The sequence below is a fragment of the Staurois parvus genome, unplaced genomic scaffold, assembly GCF_062004578.1.
Source record: "Staurois parvus isolate SC_StPar_1 unplaced genomic scaffold, SC_StPar_1.0 ptg002093l, whole genome shotgun sequence".
NCBI classification, from domain to species: Eukaryota; Metazoa; Chordata; class Amphibia; order Anura; family Ranidae; genus Staurois; species Staurois parvus.
Window position 1 is genome coordinate 16,390 of NW_028319889.1, and position 19,778 is coordinate 36,167.

A 19,778-nucleotide genomic window follows, 5' to 3' on the forward strand; every position below is an offset into this window, starting at 1 on the left:
TATCCAGGTGTGCAGTGTGACAGGTGTGTGCAGTGTGACAGGTGTGTGCAGTATGACAGGTGTGTATCCAGGTGTGCAGTGTGACAGGTGTGTGCAGTGTGACAGGTGTGTATCCAGGTGTGCAGTGTGACAGGTGTGTGCAGTGTGACAGGTGTGTATCCAGGTGTGCAGTGTGACAGGTGTGTGCAGTATGACAGGCGTGTATCCAGGTGTGCAGTGTGACAGGTGTGTGCAGTGTGACAGGTGTGTATCCAGGTGTGCAGTGTGACAGGTGTGTATCCAGGTGTGTGCAGTGTGACAGGTGTGTATCCAGGTGTGTGCAGTATGACAGGTGTGTGCAGTATGACAGGTGTGTGCAGTATGACAGGTGTGTGCAGTATGACAGGCGTGTGCAGTATGACAGGTGTGTATCCAGGTGTGTGCAGTATGACAGGTGTATATCCAGGTGTGTACAGAATGACAGGTGTGTATCCAGGCGTGTGCAGTATGACAGGTGTGTGCAGTATGACAGATGTGTATCCAGGCGTGTGCAGTATGACAGGTGTGTGCAGTATGACAGGTGTGTATCCAGGCGTGTGCAGTATGACAGGTGTGTGCAGTGTGAAAGGTGTGTGCAGTATGACAGGTGTATATCCAGGCGTGTGCAGTATGACAGGTGTGTATCCAGGTGTGTGCAGTATGACAGGTGTATATCCAGGTGTGTACAGTATGACAGGTGTGTATCCAGGTGTGTGCAGTATGACAGGTGTGTGCAGTATGACAGGTGTGTATCCAGGCGTGTGCAGTATGACAGGTGTGTGCAGTATGACAGGTGTGTATCCAGGCGTGTGCAGTATGACAGGTGTGTATCCAGGTGTGTGCAGTATGACAGGTGGGTATCCAGGCGTGTGCAGTATGACAGGTGTGTATCCAGGTGTGTGCAGTATGACAGGTGTGTGCAGTGTGACAGGTGTGTGCAGTATGACAGGTGTGTGCAGTGTGACAGGTGTGTGCAGTGTGACAGGTGTGTATCCAGGCGTGTGCAGTATGACAGGTGTGTGCAGTGTGAAAGGTGTGTGCAGTATGACAGGTATGAATCCAGGCGTGTGCAGTATGACAGGTGTGTATCCAGGCGTGTGCAGTATGACAGGTGTATCCAGGCGTGTGCAGTATGACAGGTGTGTATCCAGGCGTGTGCAGTATGACAGGTGTGTATCCAGGCGTGTGCAGTATGACAGGTGTATATCCAGGCGTGTGCAGTATGACAGGTGTATATCCAGGTGTGTACAGTATGACAGGTGTGTATCCAGGTGTGTGCAGTATGACAGGTGTGTATCCAGGCGTGTGCAGTATGACAGGTGTGTGCAGTATGACAGGTGTGTATCCAGGCGTGTGCAGTATGACAGGTGTGTGCAGTATGACAGGTGTGTATCCAGGCGTGTGCAGTATGACAGGTGTGTGCAGTGTGAAAGGTGTGTGCAGTATGACAGGTGTGTATCCAGGCGTGTGCAGTATGACAGGTGTATATCCAGGCGTGTGCAGTATGACAGGTGTATATCCAGGTGTGTACAGTATGACAGGTGTGTATCCAGGCGTGTGCAGTATGACAGGTGTGTGCAGTATGACAGGTGTGTATCCAGGCGTGTGCAGTATGACAGGTGTGTGCAGTATGACAGGTGTGTATCCAGGCGTGTGCAGTATGACAGGTGTGTATCCAGGTGTGTACAGTATGACAGGTGTGTGCAGTATGACAGGTGTGTGCAGTATGACAGGTGTGTGCTGTATGACAGGTGTGTGCAGTATGACAGGTGTATCCAGGTGTGTGCAGTGTGACAGGTGTGTGCTGTATGACAGGTGTGTGCAGTATGACAGGTGTTTGCAGTGTGACAGGTGTGTGCAGTGTGACAGGTGTATCCAGGCGTGTGCAGTATGACAGGTGTGTGCAGTATGACAGGTGTATCCAGGCGTGTGCAGTATGACAGGTGTTTGCAGTGTGACAGGCGTGTGCAGTATGACAGGTGTGTGCAGTATGACAGGTGTATCCAGGCGTGTGCAGTATGACAGGTGTGTGCAGTATGACAGGTGTGTGCAGTGTGACAGGTGTGTGCAGTATGACAGGTGTGTGCAGTGTGACAGGTGTGTGCAGTGTGACAGGTGTGTGCAGTATGACAGGTGTGTGCAGTGTGACAGGTGTGTGCAGTATGACAGGCGTGTGCAGTATGACAGGTGTATCCAGGCGTGTGCGGTATGACAGGTGTGTGTCCAGGCGTGTGCGGTATGACAGGTGTGTGTCCAGGCGTGTGCTGTACGACAGGTGTATCCAGGTGTATTATGGGATGGCAGGCTGTAGTATGACCGCTATGGGAGGTATGTTGGTTGAGCACAGAATGGCAGTTGGGTTTGTGGAACGTCCTGGGCGGAGTGAAGAGTTGGTGGCAGTTGCTGGGTGTCTATTGGTCCGGCACTCCCTGTGGATGTGATGTCATAGGACGGTGTGGCGGGCCCGGAGTTTTGCATTCAGGGATTGGCAGTCGGCTGGCTCCTCCCCCTCCTGTGAATAACTTTTGGCTTTTTTCTTTCATTTGTCTTCTCGGATGATTTCCTTCCCTCTTCTCACTCCTCCTTTCTGTCTCCCTTCTCTTCTCCACTCAACTCTCCTCTCCAGGGTCGCTCTCGACCCCTCCAAGAGACAGGCGTCCCACCGCTGTGTGTCTGGAGTGTCTCTCCCTCAGGACAGCAAGATCAGTAAGTGTCTAACCCTCCTCTCCGCTAGTAGAATCCTCATCTCCTCTCCGCTGATACAACCCTCCTCTCCGCTAGTAGAATCCTCATCTCCTCTCCGCTGATACAACCCTCATCTCCGCTAGTCGAACCCTCCTCTCCGCTAGTAGAATCCTCATCTCCTCTCCACTAATACAACCCTCATCTCCTCTCCGCTAGTAGAATCCTCATCTCCTCTCCGCTAATACAACGCTCATCTCCTCTCTGCTAGTCGAACCCTCCTCTCCGCTAATACAACCCTCATCTCCTCTCCGCTAGTAGAATCCTCATCTCCTCTCCGCTAATACAACGCTCATCTCCTCTCCGCTAATACAACCCTCATCTCCTCTCCGCTAATACAACCCTCATCTCCTCTCCGCTAATACAACCCTCATCTCCTCTCCGCTAGTAGAATCCTCATCTCCTCTCCGCTGATACAACCCTCATCTCCTCTCCGCTAGTAGAATCCTCATCTCCTCTCCGCTGATACAATCCTCATCTCCTCTCCGCTAGTAGAATCCACATCTCCTCTCTGCTAGACCAACCCTCCTCTCCACTAATACAACGCTCATCTCCTCTCCACTAATACAACGCTCATCTCCTCTCCACTAATACAACGCTCATCTCCTCTCCACTATTACAACCCTCATCTCCTCTCCACTAATACAACCCTCATCTCCTCTCCACTAATACAACACTCATCTCCTCTCCACTAATACAACGCTCATCTCCTCTCCACTAATACAACCCTCATCTCCTCTCCACTACTACAACCCTCATCTCCTCTCCACTAATACAACACTCATCTCCTCTCCACTAATACAACGCTCATCTCCTCTCCACTATTACAACCCTCATCTCCTCTCCACTAATACAACCCTCATCTCCTCTCCACTAATACAACACTCATCTCCTCTCCACTAATACAACGCTCATCTCCTCTCCACTAATACAACCCTCATCTCCTCTCCACTACTACAACGCTCATCTCCTCTCCACTAATACAACCCTCATCTCCTCTCCGCTAATACAACCCTCATCTCCTCTCCACTAATACAACACTCATCTCCTCTCCGCTAATACAACCCTCATCTCCTCTCCGCTAATACAACGCTCATCTCCTCTCCGCTAATACAACCCTCATCTCCTCTCCGCTAATACAACCCTCATCTCCTCTCCGCTAATACAACCCTCATCTCCTCTCCGCTAATACAACCCTCATCTCCTCTCCACTAATACAATCCTCATCTCCTCTCCGCTAATACAACCCTCATCTCCTCTCCGCTAATACAACCCTCATCTCCTCTCCGCTAGTAGAATCCTCATCTCCTCTCCGCTGATACAACCCTCATCTCCTCTCCACTAGTAGAATCCTCATCTCCTCTCCGCTAATACAACGCTTATCTCCTCTCCGCTAATAAAACCCTCATCTCCTCTCTGCTAGTCGAACCCTCCTCTCCGCTAATACAACCCTCATCTCCTCTCTGCTAATACAACGCTTATCTCCTCTCCACTGATTCAACCCTCATCTCCTCTCTGCTAGTCAAACCCTCATCTCCTCTCTGCTAATACAACGCTCATCTCCTCTCTGCTAATACAACGCTCATCTCCTCTCCGCTAATACAACCCTCATCTCCTCTCCGCTAGTACAACCCTCATCTCCTCTCTGCTAATACAACGCTCATCTCCTCTCCGCTAATACAACCCTCATCTCCTCTCCACTAATACAACCCTCATCTCCTCTCGGCTAATACAACCCTCATCTCCTCTCCGCTAATACAACCCTCATCTCCTCTCTGCTAATACAACCCTCATCTCCTCTCTGCTAGACCAACCCTCCTCTCCGCTAATACAACCCTCATCTCCTCTCTGCTAGACCAACCCTCCTCTCCACTAATACAACGCTCATCTCCTCTCCACTAATACAACCCTCATCTCCTCTCTGCTAGACCAACCCTCCTCTCCACTAATACAACGCTCATCTCCTCTCCACTAATACAACGCTCATCTCCTCTCCACTATTACAACCCTCATCTCCTCTCCACTAATACAACCCTCATCTCCTCTCCACTAATACAACGCTCATCTCCTCTCTGCTAATACAACCCTCATCTCCTCTCCGCTAATACAACCCTCATCTCCTCTCTGCTAATACAACGCTCATCTCCTCTCCGCTAATACAACGCTCATCTCCTCTCCGCTAATACAACCCTCATCTCCTCTCCGCTAGTAGAATCCTCATCTCCTCTCTGCTAGACCAACCCTCCTCTCCACTAATACAACCCTCATCTCCTCTCCACTAATACAACGCTCATCTCCTCTCCACTAATACAACGCTCATCTCCTCTCCACTAATACAACCCTCATCTCCTCTCCACTAATACAACGCTCATCTCCTCTCCACTAATACAACGCTCATCTCCTCTCCACTAATACAACCCTCATCTCCTCTCCGCTAATACAACCCTCATCTCCTCTCCGCTAATACAACCCTCATCTCCTCTCTGCTAATACAACCCTCATCTCCTCTCCGCTAATACAACCCTCATCTCCTCTCCGCTAATACAACCCTCATCTCCTCTCTGCTAGTCGAACCCTCCTCTCCACTAATACAACCCTCATCTCCTCTCCGCTAGTAGAATCCTCATCTCCTCTCCACTAATACAACCCTCATCTCCTCTCCGCTGATACAACGCTCATCTCCTCTCCGCTAATACAACCCTCATCTCCTCTCCGCTAGTAGAATCCTCATCTCCTCTCCGCTAATACAACCCTCATCTCCTCTCTGCTAATACAACGCTTATCTCCTCTCCACTGATTCAACCCTCATCTCCTCTCTGCTAGTCGAACCCTCCTCTCCGCTAATACAACCCTCATCTCCTCTCCGCTAGTAGAATCCTCATCTCCTCTCCGCTAATACAACCCTCATCTCCTCTCTGCTAATACAACGCTTATCTCCTCTCCACTGATTCAACCCTCATCTCCTCTCTGCTAGTCGAACCCTCCTCTCCGCTAATACAACCCTCATCTCCTCTCCGCTAGTAGAATCCTCATCTCCTCTCCGCTAATACAACCCTCATCTCCTCTCTGCTAATACAACCCTCATCTCCTCTCCGCTAGTAGAATCCTCATCTCCTCTCTGCTAGACCAACCCTCCTCTCCACTAATACAACCCTCATCTCCTCTCCGCTAATACAACGCTCATCTCCTCTCCGCTAATACAACCCTCATCTCCTCTCCGCTAATACAACGCTCATCTCCTCTCCACTAATACAACGCTCATCTCCTCTCCACTAATACAACCCTCATCTCCTCTCCGCTAATACAACCCTCATCTCCTCTCCGCTAATACAACCCTCATCTCCTCTCCGCTAATACAACGCTCATCTCCTCTCCACTAATACAATGCTCATCTCCTCTCTGCTAATACAACGCTCATCTCCTCTCTGCTAATACAACCCTCATCTCCTCTCTGCTAGTACAACCCTCATCTCCTCTCCGCTAATACAACACTCATCTCCTCTCCGCTAATACAACGCTCATCTCCTCTCCACTAATACAATGCTCATCTCCTCTCTGCTAATACAACGCTCATCTCCTCTCTGCTAATACAACCCTCATCTCCTCCCCGCTAGTAGAATCCTCATCTCCTCTCCGCTAATACAACACTCATCTCCTCTCCACTAATACAACGCTCATCTCCTCTCCGCTAATACAACCCTCATCTCCTCTCTGCTAATACAACCCTCATCTCCTCTCCGCTAATACAACCCTCACCTCCTCTCCGCTAATACAACACTCATCTCCTCTCCACTAATACAACGCTCATCTCCTCTCCACTAATACAACGCTCATCTCCTCTCCACTAATACAACGCTCATCTCCTCTCCACTAATACAACGCTCATCTCCTCTCCACTAATACAACACTCATCTCCTCTCCGCTAGTAGAATCCTCATCTCCTCTCTGCTAATACAACGCTCATCTCCTCTCTGCTAATACAACGCTCATCTCCTCTCCACTAATACAACACTCATCTCCTCTCTGCTAATACAACGCTCATCTCCTCTCCACTAATACAACCCTCATCTCCTTTCTGCTAGTACAACCCTCATCTCCTCTCCGCTAGTAGAATCCTCATCTCCTCTCCGCTAATACAACGCTCATCTCCTCTCCGCTAATACAACCCTCATCTCCTCTCCGCTAATACAACACTCATCTCCTCTCCACTAATACAACCCTCATCTCCTCTCCGCTAATACAACGCTCATCTCCTCTCCGCTAATACAACGCTCATCTCCTCTCCGCTAATACAACGCTCATCTCCTCTCCACTAAAACAACCCTCATCTCCTCTCCACTAAAACAACCCTCATCTCCTCTCCGCTAGTAGAATCCTCATCTCCTCTCTGCTAATACAACCCTCATCTCCTCTCCGCTAATACAACCCTCATCTCCTCTCCACTGATAGAATGTTGTACCCCTCTTCTCTAGCACCCACCTTTCTCCTTCACTCTCCTCCTTTCTGATACTCTCTGCTCATGGAACTCTTCTCCGGAACACTCTCTGCTGATTCTATCCTTCTACTGGAGGAATCCCTTCCTCCCTGCCCCGCCCCCCCCATCCCCATCCCCCAATGGTAGGCCGAGATCTGACTGCACATCTTACTGACCTGATTCTCTCCTCTAAAGCATTGGCCACAGACATTGGCTCATTCATTGATTGATTCATTTGTTCATTCATTAGCCCATTCATTGGTTCATTCATTGGCTCATTTATTGGTTCCTTCATTGATTGATTCATTGGTTCATTCATTGGTTCATTCATTGGCCCATTTATTGGTTCATTCTATGGCCCATTCATTGGTTCATTCATTGGCTTATTCATTGGTTCATTAATTGGCTCATTTATTGGTTTATTCATTGGCCCATTCATTGGTTCATTCATTGGTTCATTCATTGACCCATTCATTGGTTCATTCATTGTCTCATTCATTGGTTCATTCATTGTCTTATTCATTGGTTCATTCATTGGCTCATTCATTGGTTCATTCATTGGCTCATTCATTGGCTCATTCATGATCTTTTACAAAAGCTCTATGAATGGAAACAATTCTTGGGAAGAACCATATAGGCCGCCATTGCTGACTTCTCATCCTGCTGGTCGCCTGGCTGGTAAACCGATCGTCTGGCTACAATATGTTTAGTATCGGCTCTGCAGGTCAGGACTCCAGACTTTCCTGATATTGGAGGTGACGACAGCCAGGCAAGTAGCATTTTTAGAAGATCAGCAGCTGCAGCCCTGTATGTCTGCTAGGATTGTCCTACCCGGGTCAGATGTGTCAGCACTGCCGCCTGGACCCTCATGTTCTGGACGGACCGCACTTATTGGTTGATCGGCCATATTGTCGCTTTGTTTCCTTTTGATAGATATGATTTTGTATTTGCCTCTCACACTGTCACACTGATTTTGCGTCAGTTGAGGGGATGGGAGGCGTGGTTCTCTGTAGGTTGGACCTTTTTGTGACGTTAGCCTCATACAATCACGTGGCAATATGGAGGATCCGGAGGGCCCCACTGCACAGAGGCTTGTATTAGTGATGGATCTTCTTCACATCTCATGCATTCAGCTGCATTGATCCACATAATCCCACCAGAAGGACAATACTGAAAACAATGAGGCAGCCAAGGGTGGGCAGCACAGGTCCACCAAAACCCACAGATCACCCATAGATCCTACAGAGCCACCTGAAGAACCTTACCATGCTGGCATCAGATGAGGCCTGAAGGCCCACCGTCTAAAACTGAAAGAGAGTGTGAACAAAAGACCGGGTGGAGGTCTTACCAGCACACACCTCATGCTGAAAAGCCCATGGAGCACCAACAGATCTGGTGCTCTGACAGGGAAAGGGGGACCTTTGCGTTCAAAGCTATAAACTTGACTGATGAGCAGATGAGCACCAAGCGATAGTGGAAGGAGAAGCAAGCTGTCCCACACAGGGATCTTCAGGAACAACACAGAGTAGAGCTGAGGAAAGGGGGCTGTAGCTGAGAAATAAACTCAAACAGCTCCCACCACATCCAGACAATGGAGGGAAATCTCCTTCAGACACGTAGGAGCCATGCAGAGGGATGGTAGTGCATCAGTGTCCTGGTTAAAATGAAAAGAAGAAACCACTTTGGGCAGAAAAGAGGCTCTGGGCCTCGAAAACCTTGCCCTGACATAGCACAAGAAAGGCCTCCTGACAGGGTAAGACTCTCAACTCAGAAAGTCGACCTGCAGAAGTAATGGAGACCTTGTGAGTAAGAAGAGGGGGAGATCACTTTCTAGGTTCAATGAGTGGTCTTTGAAGATCCAGGCTGAGATCCCACAGACATTGTTCTTGTACAAATCACTGGAATATGTACAAGAACAATGTAAGTACCCCCTGCCTGAAGGCCTTCACTAGGGAGTGTCTCGAGATTTGACCCTCGATGGTACTCAAGACCAAATGCTAATCCAAACCAGACTGGAAAAAGTAGACAGAATTCCTCCTACAGAGAACTGCCTGTCCAAGAGAAATATGACCACCAAGTGTGATAGTAGACCTACCAGAGGTCTATTTCCTAGCTTTTAAGAGTGTAAGGATGAGCACATCCGATAGACCTCTGTCCCTCAGGACCTGAGCTTCAAATACCAAGCCAGGGACTGAGAAGCGTGCTGGAAAACTGGCCCTTGGCACGAAAGATTTGAATAATCTGGAAGGGCCCACTGAGAGTCCACTAGGAGCCCGACGAGGTACAAGTACCACATCCCCCTAGGCCAGTTGGGTGAGATGCGAATTTCCGGAATGCTCTCCATCTAAATCCTGTGGACTAGGTGAGGGAGAATAAAGCCTTAGAAAGGGCTTCTAGCTTTTCATTCTCCGGGTCTTTAAATACAGGGATGTCCTCAACAGGGACAGTCAGGGTCTCGTTAGGACAAAAAACGTCTGGGTCCCCAACTGGAACAGAAGACGTCTTCAGGAACCCGCCTCCATAAGATATTGCTGGGCAAAATGCTTAGGAGGAGCAAAGACCTTTTCCAGATTAGGCCAATCACTGTACAGAATCCAGTGCAATAGGGAATGTTCCTGAAAAGTCTTAACAGGTTGAGGACTCTTCAAAGGACCGAGGAGAATGACTTTAGGCGTAGATAACATAGGCAGCTGCAGATCTAGGCATGTACAGATGTACGTAGTTCATCCCTCCTCGTCTGACTTGGCAGAGGCAACTGCCGCCCCAGGGAATTCCGAGGAGGAGGAGGAGTGGGACCACACTTGGGGCTTCAGCTATCATGGCTGCAACTTTGCCGATAAACTCAGAGATAGTAGCTGAGAATTCTTCCCTGAACAATACCGAGGCAGAGGGTAACCCTTGAAGGGGAGTGCTGCGACTCAGGCAGGGGACAGTGATCCCACCTATGGAGGTGACACTACAGGACCCCCAAGTCCTGTTAGAGACCCTCAAGACCCACAGGACCTTCTGTGCTTGTGACTCACCATAGTAAGCATGCATCCGAGGGGATCCCACACCATTGCAGGAGCAGGAGGCCTTAATGCCGCCTCTGACTTGTCACTGGAGGTAGCAGAGTAGCCCCAGTACCGGATCAGAGGCTCGGGTGTGCTGAGGGGTGGTGGGAGAAGTTGTACTGATCCGTATGTGCTCTGGAAATGGCATATGTGATCCTCGGAAAGGAGGCCATGTAGACGCAGTAGGGGAGTCCAGCCAAAGAGAAATGGTGCTTATGACCCTTGAGAAGGAAGCCATGTAGACACAGTAGGGGAGCCCAGCTGAAGAGAAATGGTGCTTGAGACCCTCGAGAAGGAAGCCATGTAGATGCAGTAGGGGAGTCCAGCCAAAGAGAAATGGTGCTTATGACCCTTTAGGAAGGAGGCCATGTAGACGCAGTAGGGGAGCCCAGCTGAAGAGAAATGGTGCTTGTGACCCTTGAGAAGGAAGCCATGTAGACGCAGTAGGGGAGCCCAGCTGAAGAGAAATGGTGCTTGAGACCCTCGAGAAGGAAGCCATGTAGATGCAGTAGGGGAGTCCAGCCAAAGAGAAATGGTGCTTATGACCCTTTAGGAAGGAGGCCATGTAGACACAGTAGGGGAGCCCAGCTGAAGAGAAATGGTGCTTGAGACACTCGAGAAGGAAGCCATGTAGACGCAGTAGGGGAGTCCAGCCAAAGAGAAATCGTGAGTGTAACCTCAGGAAGGAGGCCATGTGGACATAGTATGGGCACCCAGCCAAAAAGAAAGGGTTGGCGTGACCTCAAGATGGAGGCCATGCAGATGCAGTAGGGGTGCTCATCTGAAGAGAAATTGTGCCTGTAAGCCTCAGGAAGTAGGCCATGTAAACGCAGTAGCGGAACCCAGCCAAAGAGAAATGGTGCGTGTGACCTCAGGATGGAGGCCATGTAGGGGAGCCCAGCCAGAGAGAAAGGGGGAGTGTGACCCTCTGGAAGGAGGCCATGCAAACACAGTAGGGGTGCTCAGCCGAAGAGAAATGGTGCTTATGACCCTTTAGGACGTAGGCCATGCAGACGCAGTAGGGGAGCCTAGCTGAAGAAAAATGGTGCTTATGACTCTTTAGGAAGCAGACCATGCAGACAGAGTAGGGGAGCCCAGCCAAAGAGAAATGTTGCATATGACCTCAAGAAGATGGAGACCATGTAGACGCAGTAGGGGAGCCCAGCCAAAGAGTAATGGTGAGTGTGACCTCAGGAAGGAGCCTTGTAGACACAGTAGGGGAGCCCAGCCAAAGAGTAATGGTGAGTGTGACCTCAGGAAGGAGCCTTGTAGACAGAGTAGGGGAGCCCAGCCATAGAGTAATGGTGAGTGTGACCTCAGGAAGGAGCCTTGTAGACATAGTAGGGGAGCCCCGTCATAGAGTAATGGTGAGTGTGACCTCAGGAAGGAGCCTTGTAGACATAGTAGGGGAGCCCAGCCAAAGAGTAATGGTGAGTGGGACCTCAGGAAGGAGCCTTGTAGACATAGTATGGGTGCTCAATCAAGGTTGAAAGGGTTGGTGAGACCTCAGAAAGGAGGCCGTGTAGATGCAGTAGGGGAGCCCAGCAGAAGAGAAATGGTGTCTGTAGGCCTCAGGAAGGAGGCCATGTAGACAGAGTAGGGGACCCAGCCAGAGAGAAAGGGGGAGTGGGACCTCGGGAAGGAGGCCATGTAGACACAGTAGGGATGCTCAGCCAAAGACTTCAGGGACAAGCTTCCACCAGTGGGCGCACACATTGCACCACAAGTGAGCATCTAAGGCATAGTCCAGAAGACACGTTATGGCCCAGCTCCTGTTTCTTCTCACCAGTGCCTGGGTTCTGAAGATGGCACCATAACCCAATGTACCTGAATTATTTCCTCCAAACAGAAATGCCTGCACTGCAATGTCCATAAAAACATGAACGTACCTACACACGATAGGCTTTATGCCCACCCCATACTTGGTATTTCCCTGCATTGGGTGCAGGAGCACCTACAGTCATGGCATCATATGAGGCAATTAACCTAGACACTCCCCTGGTGATATGGGCTCCTCCCAGGAACTGTACTGGACATTCCATCTGGGGCAGATAGAACCCCCATAATACACTGCAGGGTGATGGACATGAAGGCTTATCTTCCATTTATGACCCCACCATAGACATCCTGCTGGGTTACACATAAGGGGTCATTACCGGTATATGAAAATGTTGGCCCTCCAACAGGGCCCATCACAATTGCTGCTGCGGGGCCCCATGACTTGAAGTGGTGCCCTGGACAGTGAGGAACCTTTGGGTAGAATGAGTTTTGTGCCGTGAAGGTCATTTCAGAGTTGATGGTAAATTTCGGCACGTCTGTGGTTGCCTATTTGTGATGTCAATCCTTCGTGTTTCTTTCAGGGTCACAGACGAATCTGAGGGAGTCCGGAGACCTCAGGTCACAGGGTGAGTGTGCCGCCATCTTTCTCCAGTCATGTGACATAAGTCTTCCCAGAATTCCCTGCTGTAGGTTGTCCATGTTCCCTGACACGCCTCTCTCTCTCCCTCTGCAGTAGCGATATACCTTGGTATAAAACGCCGACCAACTCCGGCCTGCTCAGACCTCCCAGGGATGTGAAGAAATCCGCCCGGCGTACCCCCTTGAATCTGCCAGCCCCCTCCACTGCTCCTGGTGAATCTTCCCCAGTGGGTAGACCACGCCCCTTACCGGGTAAGCTCCGCCCACTCGTCACTGTTGGGTCGCTGGGACTTTAAGAAAAAGGGAGGTATACGCTCCGTGGAAATCCATTGAAACTCTGCTGTAACTTCTGAGAGCTGGAAAAGCCCCACCCTGGGCCAGACACGCCCACTTTGCTGATGGGATGCCGTGCCTTTAAGATGGACACCCTCCTGGTCTGGACTGCCACGCCCACCATGCGTTGTTGGAGCAGCCATGGTAACAAAAAAGGGGAGGAGCTCATCGGCTTCAGCCCAGGAGACGCGGCCCGTTCATCTGTGCCATCCCCACTTATGTATTTTAAGAGGGCTGCGACCCGAAGAGGGAGAGCTGTGACATCACTGAGGGAGGGGCCTTCATGCTGAGACCCTCCCATGCTGAGACCCTTCCCACGCGGAATATGGACAGGAAGACATGCTGGATCAGTATTATCTCATCCAATAATTAACACTTTCCTGAGATGATTCCCCAACCTCTAATGTCCCCCCAACCGAGAGATGAGCCTGCCCCCCAAGCCCCCCACTAGCCCCGCCTCCCCTAGCGTATGCGATATGTTAATGAGCCTCTTGGACCTCCTCATCCACGAGGAGCCCCACAGATCTGACCCCCATCTCCACACCCTATTAATGATTATTCTTCAGATGTCTCTTGGATAATGTTTCCCTTTTATTATGAATGGAATGTTGGCCTTCTTATGCCCCTCCCCTTGCGCTGCCCACTCACACCCATAGGTTGCTGGTCATGTGGGCGGGTCTGTATATATGTGCGGGTCACGCAAAGTACCTTTTAAGTATTGGGGAGGGGAATGCCCTCTGGTCACCCACTGCTCTCCATAGCCGACGCTACACGCAATCCGCGGAGGGGCCCCCCCGAGAGGACCCTGGGGGCCCCGACACAGAAGAGCACACCTCCTGGTACTCCCCCCGCGGTGCCTGGCCATTGGTTCCACTGGACCATCCCAATCACTCGACTCCACCCAATGGTAGACCCCCTTGTATTATATCCGTCCATCTCGCTGGATTCTATCCGCCAGTCGGTCTAACACAGGATGTGCGCAATCTGATCTGTGAACATGTATGTAGTAAGCACAACGACCGCCATCGCTCTTCCTCCACTCCTCATCGCTCTTCCTCCACTCCTCATCGCTCTACCTCCACTCCTCATCGCTCTGCCTCCACTCCTCATCGCTCTACCTCCACTCCTCATCGTTCTGCCTCCACTCCTCATCGCTCTTCCTCCACTCCTCATCACTCTTCCTCCACTCCTCATCGTTCTGCCTCCACTCCTCATCGCTCTTCCTCCACTCCTCATCGCTCTGCCTCCACTCCTCATCACTCTTCCTCCACTCCTCATCGTTCTGCCTCCACTCCTCATCGCTCTTCCTCCACTCCTCATCGCTCTTCCTCCACTCCTCATCGCTCTACCTCCACTCCTCATCGCTCTGCCTCCACTCCTCATCGCTCTACCTCCACTCCTCATCGCTCTGCCTCCACTCCTCATCGTTTTGCCTCCACTCCTCATCGCTCTGCCTCTACTCCTCATCACTCTTCCTCCACTCCTCATTGCTCTTCCTCCACTCCTCATCGCTCTGCCTCCACTCCTCATCGCTCTTCCTCCACTCCTCATCGCTCTTCCTCCACTCCTCATCGTTCTGCCTCCACTCCTCATCACTCTTCCTCCACTCCTCATCGTTCTGCCTCCACTCCTCATCACTCTTCCTCCACTCCTCATCGTTCTGCCTCCACTCCTCATCGCTCTTCCTCCACTCCTCATCGTTCTGCCTCCACTCCTCATCGTTCTGCCTCCACTCCTCATCACTCTTCCTCCACTCCTCATCGTTCTGCCTCCACTCCTCATCACTCTTCCTCCACTCCTCATCGTTCTGCCTCCACTCCTCATCGCTCTGCCTCCACTCCTCATCGCTCTTCCTCCACTCCTCATCGCTCTGCCTCCACTCCTCATCGCTCTTCCTCCACTCCTCATCGCTCTGCCTCCACTCCTCATCGCTCTGCCTCCACTCCTCATTGCTCTGTCTCTACTCCTCATCACTACTCCTCATTGCACTGACTCTACTCATCGCTCTGCCTCTACTCCTCATCGTTCTGCCTCCACTCCTCATCGCTCTGCCTCCACTCCTCATCGTTCTGCCTCCACTCCTCATCGCTCTGCCTCCACTCCTCATCGCTCTTCCTCCACTCCTCATCGCTCTGCCTCCACTCCTCATCGTTCTGCCTCCACTCCTCATCGTTCTGCCTCCACTCCTCATCGCTCTGCCTCCACGCCTCATCGCTCTTCCTCCACTCCTCATCGCTCTGCCTCCACTCCTCATCGTTCTGCCTCCACTCCTCATCGCTCTTCCTCCACTCCTCATCGCTCTGCCTCCACTCCTCATCGCTCTGCCTCCACTCCTCATCGCTCTTCCCCCACTCCTCATCGCTCTGCCTCCACTCCTCATCGTTCTTCCTCCACTCCTCATCGTTCTGCCTCTACTCATCGCTCTGCCTCCACTCCTCATCTCTCTTCCTCCACTCCTCATCGCTCATACCTCGCTCATCTCTTACCTGCGCTCCTCACCCCTCACTCTGCACTCCTCATCCCTTTCTCATCTCTTACCCATCACTCTGCACTCCTCATCCCTCGCCTATCACTCTGCGCTCCTCACCCCTCGCTCATCCCTCGCCCATCACTCTGCGCTCCTCACCCCTCGCTCATCCCTCACCCATCACTCTGCGCTCCTCATCCCTCACTCATCCCTCACCCATCATTCTGCACTCCTCATCCCTCACCCATCACTCTGCGCTCCTCACCCCTCACTCTGCTCTCCTCACCCCTCGCTCATCCCTCACCCATCACTCTGCACTCCTCATCCCTCGCCCATCACTCTGCGCTCCTCACCCCTCACTCTGCGCTCCTCACCCCTCGCCCATCACTCTGCGCTCCTCACCCCTCACTCATCCCTTGCCCATCACTCTGCACTCCTCATCCCTCGCCCATCACTCTGCACTCCTCATCCCTCACCCATCACTCTGCGCTCCTCACCCCTCGCCCATCACTCTGCGCTCCTCACCCCTCGCCCATCACTCTGCGCTCCTCACCCCTCGCCCATCACTCTGCACTCCTCATCCCTCACCCATCACTCTGCGCTCCTCATCCCTCACTCATCCCTCACCCATCACTCTGCGCTCCTCACCCCTCGCTCATCCCTTGCCCATCACTCTGCGCTCCTCACCCCTCGCCCATCACTCTGCACTCCTCACCCCTCATTCTCTCCCCATCCTCTGTCCATGACCAGCCTGGCACAGGATTGGCTGTACAGTATTACAGAGAGGACAGCGGTGAGATGTGCTGACTGCGCTGTCCTCCTCCTTCCCAGGACCTGGCTTCATCAATGGGTGGCGTCCCGCTCCTCATGCAGCCAGCGATGCTGGAGGAGTGTTAGGAGACGGGGCAGAGGAATGCCGATCATCGGTCAGTGTTTGTGTTCCCGTATCGATCATCCTTCTCTCCGATGTCTTCTACCAGAAGTCTTCTCCATGGGAGGTTCTGCTGATGTCCACCTTCCCCCGATCCCGTCATCTCCCACCAGACTGCTGCCACTCTGTGCTCCCCGTGACCGGCTTCCCCCTCCTCCCGCCCCCCCGCCCTGCCCCCATATACCGGCACCACGTGTACTTTGTTGGTGCAGAGGACAATGATGGAGTGCAGGACCAGATCTCCCCGTTCTACGGTCAGAACATGGAATGATTCTGATTGGCTGCTGTGGTTTCTGCACTCTACATCAGAGCCTTACAATCACTGACCCCCCCCCCCAGCTCCATGTGCATAGAGGTGACCCCAGAACCCCCGACCGCACACCCTGGTCACGCGTGGTCAGCAGCACACGTCCTCTTACTCATGTTTTATACACATCCTGTGCCAACTCCACCGTTGTCCACATTGTCCTGTCTGATTATTGCTCCGGCCGCAGCAGTCATGCGAGTAGTGTAGATCGCAGCAGTGGAACCCCTCCCCGAAAATGTACCCCAAATCTATTTATTAAAGTCACCCTGAAATCTGAGGCGTGCTTTGTTTCTTATCTGAGCCTTCAGGAAAATGGTGGGAGGATGGGATGGAGCCGGGTCCATCAGTACCGGCAATTCACCAGATGGATCAAATGTCATCACCATCAAGGCAAGGTGGGTGTGATCACCTCGGATCTAGACATCCATGGACCATTCATCTGGTGATCCTGCCAGTAACACACTTCCTGTCCTAGGGTGACAACGTTCAGCCACTGCAATACATCTATGGAGGAGCCACGTTGTCACCCTAGGACAACTACAGAACACTTCACCCTCTCCTTACCATTGGGGGGGAGGTTCTGTGGGCCTCATAGATAGCGGGGACCATGGAACTGTTAGCCATCAGCAGAGAGAACAGGAAGTTATCAGTTGAGGATTTCTGGCAGGAGAGGTTCAAGTCTTCGCTGTGTATTGGTGCTCCATAGATTTGCATGGGGCTGTGTCTTGAGGCCGGTGATAATCCCATAGACATCTGTGGGGCTGTAATGGGTGGGCCTGGCCAGGACAGTGAAGACCTACAGTCAGGTCCATAAATATTGGGACATGGACACAATTCTAACATTTTTGGCTCTATACACCACAATGGATGTGAAATGAAATGAACAAGATGTGCTTTAACTGCAGACTGTCAGCTTTAATTTGAGGGTATTTACATCCAAATCAGGTGAACGGTGTAGGAATGACAACAGTTTGCATATGTGCCTCCCACTTGTTAAGGGACCAAAAGTAATGGGACAATTGGCTTCTCAGCTGTTCCATGGCCAGGTGTGTGTTATTCCCTCATTATCCCAATTACAATCAGCAGATAAAAGGTCCAGAGTTCATTTCAAGGGTGCTATTTGCATTTGGAATCTGTTGCTGTCAACTCTCAAGATGAGATCCAAAGAGCTGTCACTATCAGTGAAGCCATCATTAGGCTGAAAAAACAAACCCATCAGAGAGATAGCAAAAACATTAGGCGGCCAAAACAACTGTTTGGAACATTCTTAAAAAGAAGGAACGCACCGGTGAGCTCAGCAACACCAAAAGACCCGGAAGACCACGGAAAACAACTGTGGTGGATTAGCGAAGAATTCTTTCCCTGGTGAAGAAAACACCCTTCACAACAGTTGGCCGGATCAAGAACACCCTCCAGGAGGTAGGTGTATGTGTGTCAAAGTCACCAATCAAGAGAAGACTTCACCAGAGTGAATACAGAGGGTTCACCACAAGATGGAAACCATTGGTGAGCCTCAAACACAGGAAGGCCAGATTAGAGTTTGCCAAACGACATGTAAAAAAGCCTTCACAGTTCTGGAACAACATCCTATGGAGAGATGAGACCGACATCAACTTGTACCAGAGTGATGGGAAGAGAAGAGGATGGAGAAGGAACTGCTCATGGTCCTCAGCATACCACCTCATCAGTGATCATGGTGGTGGTAGTGTCATGGCGTGGGCATGTATGGCTGCCAATGGAACTGCTTCTCTTGTATTTATTGATCATGTGACTGCTGACAGAAGCAGCCGGATGAATTGTGAAGTGTTTCGGGAATATTATCGGCTCATATTCAGCCAAATGCTTCACAACTCATTGGACGCTTCACAGTGCAGATGGACAATGACCCAAAGCAGACTGCAAAAGACACCAAAGAAGTGGAATGTTCTGCAATGGCCAATCACCTGACCTGAATCCGATGGAGCATTTCACTTGCTGAAGACAAAACTGAAGGGAAAATGCCCCAAGAACAAGCAGGAACTGAAGACCGTTGCAGTAAAGGCCTGGCAGAGCATCACCAGGGATGACACCCAGCGTCTGGGGATGTCTATGCGTTCCACACTTCAGGCTGTCATTGACTGCAAAGGATTTGTAACCAAGTATTAAAAAGTGAAGGTTTGATTTATGATTATTATTCTGTCCCATTACTTTTGGTTCCTTAACAAGTGGGAGGCACATATGCAAACTGTTGTAATTCCTACACCGTTCACCTGATTTGGAGGTAAATACCCTGAAATTAAAGCTGACAGTCTGCAGTTAAAGCCCATCTTGTTCTTTTCATTTCAAATCCATTGTGGTGTATAGAGCCAAAAATGTTAGAATTGTGTTGATGTCCCAATATTTATGGACCTGACTGTATGACAATGGGTGTGAACAAACCGTGGAACCACACTCGTTGGATCAAGGTAAGTATGCATCTGTGGAGGGGGAAGGTGGGTTAGGTTGGGCCAGGTGAAGGAGGCAAAATGCACTACTCCTTTAATGCACAGACCATACTTGGCAAAAAAGTGTAGATTAGTCTTTCTCAAATTTTTTTCCCAGAGGAACCCCTAAAATAATTTTCAGCTCTTGGGGAACCCTTACAATGCCAATACTTTGAATGGCAAAAGTGTCCCTTACATTGGTGGTCCTTGAGAAGAATGCCCTCCTTCTAGTGGTGGTCATGTCGCCACCCTTACAGACAGCTAAAACGATACTTGGAGTCATGCTGTTGGCTTTGCCATGTGGAGTTGGTTCTGGAGTTATCTAGGCACCATCAGATGGGATCTCTATCGGCCACTGCTCAAGGAACCCCTAGCAACCCCTGGAGGATTCCTGGCTGGGAATGGCTGAACAGAAAAATCATTGGTTCCATGCCACTGGTTTTGCCAAGTGTTGATGACTTCAGAACTATGCAAGTGCCATCAGAAGGGAGGTCAACCAACCACAGCTCAAGGAACGCCTAACCACCTCTGGAGGAACCTTGCTTGAGAATGCTTGTCATAGAATGTTGGGTT

The 19,778-nt window shown here is 50.9% G+C and overlaps 2 protein-coding genes across 2 annotated transcripts in view; both read left to right on the forward strand.

Annotated features, from left to right (window-relative positions):
- LOC149432823 (MAP/microtubule affinity-regulating kinase 4-like) overlaps positions 1 to 13,006 on the forward strand; it is a gene marked incomplete at its 5' end in the record, with an annotated part of 28,245 nt that extends 15,239 nt beyond the window's left edge. Inside the window, 3 exons of the mRNA XM_089664902.1 lie at positions 2,645 to 2,724; positions 12,648 to 12,692; positions 12,800 to 13,006. Of these exons, the coding sequence (XP_089521028.1) occupies positions 2,645 to 2,724; positions 12,648 to 12,692; positions 12,800 to 12,864 (190 nt within the window). The remainder of the gene's footprint in view (positions 1 to 2,644; positions 2,725 to 12,647; positions 12,693 to 12,799) is intronic.
- Positions 13,007 to 13,124: 118 nt separating this feature from the next.
- Positions 13,125 to 17,020, forward strand: LOC149432824 (uncharacterized). The gene is made up of 2 exons (XM_089664903.1): positions 13,125 to 13,182; positions 14,050 to 17,020. The coding sequence occupies exons 1-2, from the start codon at positions 13,125 to 13,127 to the stop codon at positions 16,656 to 16,658; spliced, it is 2,667 nt and encodes an 888-aa protein (XP_089521029.1). The 3' UTR covers positions 16,659 to 17,020.
- Positions 17,021 to 19,778: the final 2,758 nt, after the last annotated feature.

Excerpts from the sequence above, each read along its gene's own strand:
- LOC149432824 (XM_089664903.1), top strand. The coding sequence starts at position 13,125 with ATGGACACCCTCCTGGTCTGGACTGCCACGCCCACCATGCGTTGTTGG. Across the intron at positions 13,183-14,049 it reads GCGTTGTTGGAGCAGCCATG|CACAACGACCGCCATCGCTC; the intron begins GTAACAAAAAAG and ends GTATGTAGTAAG.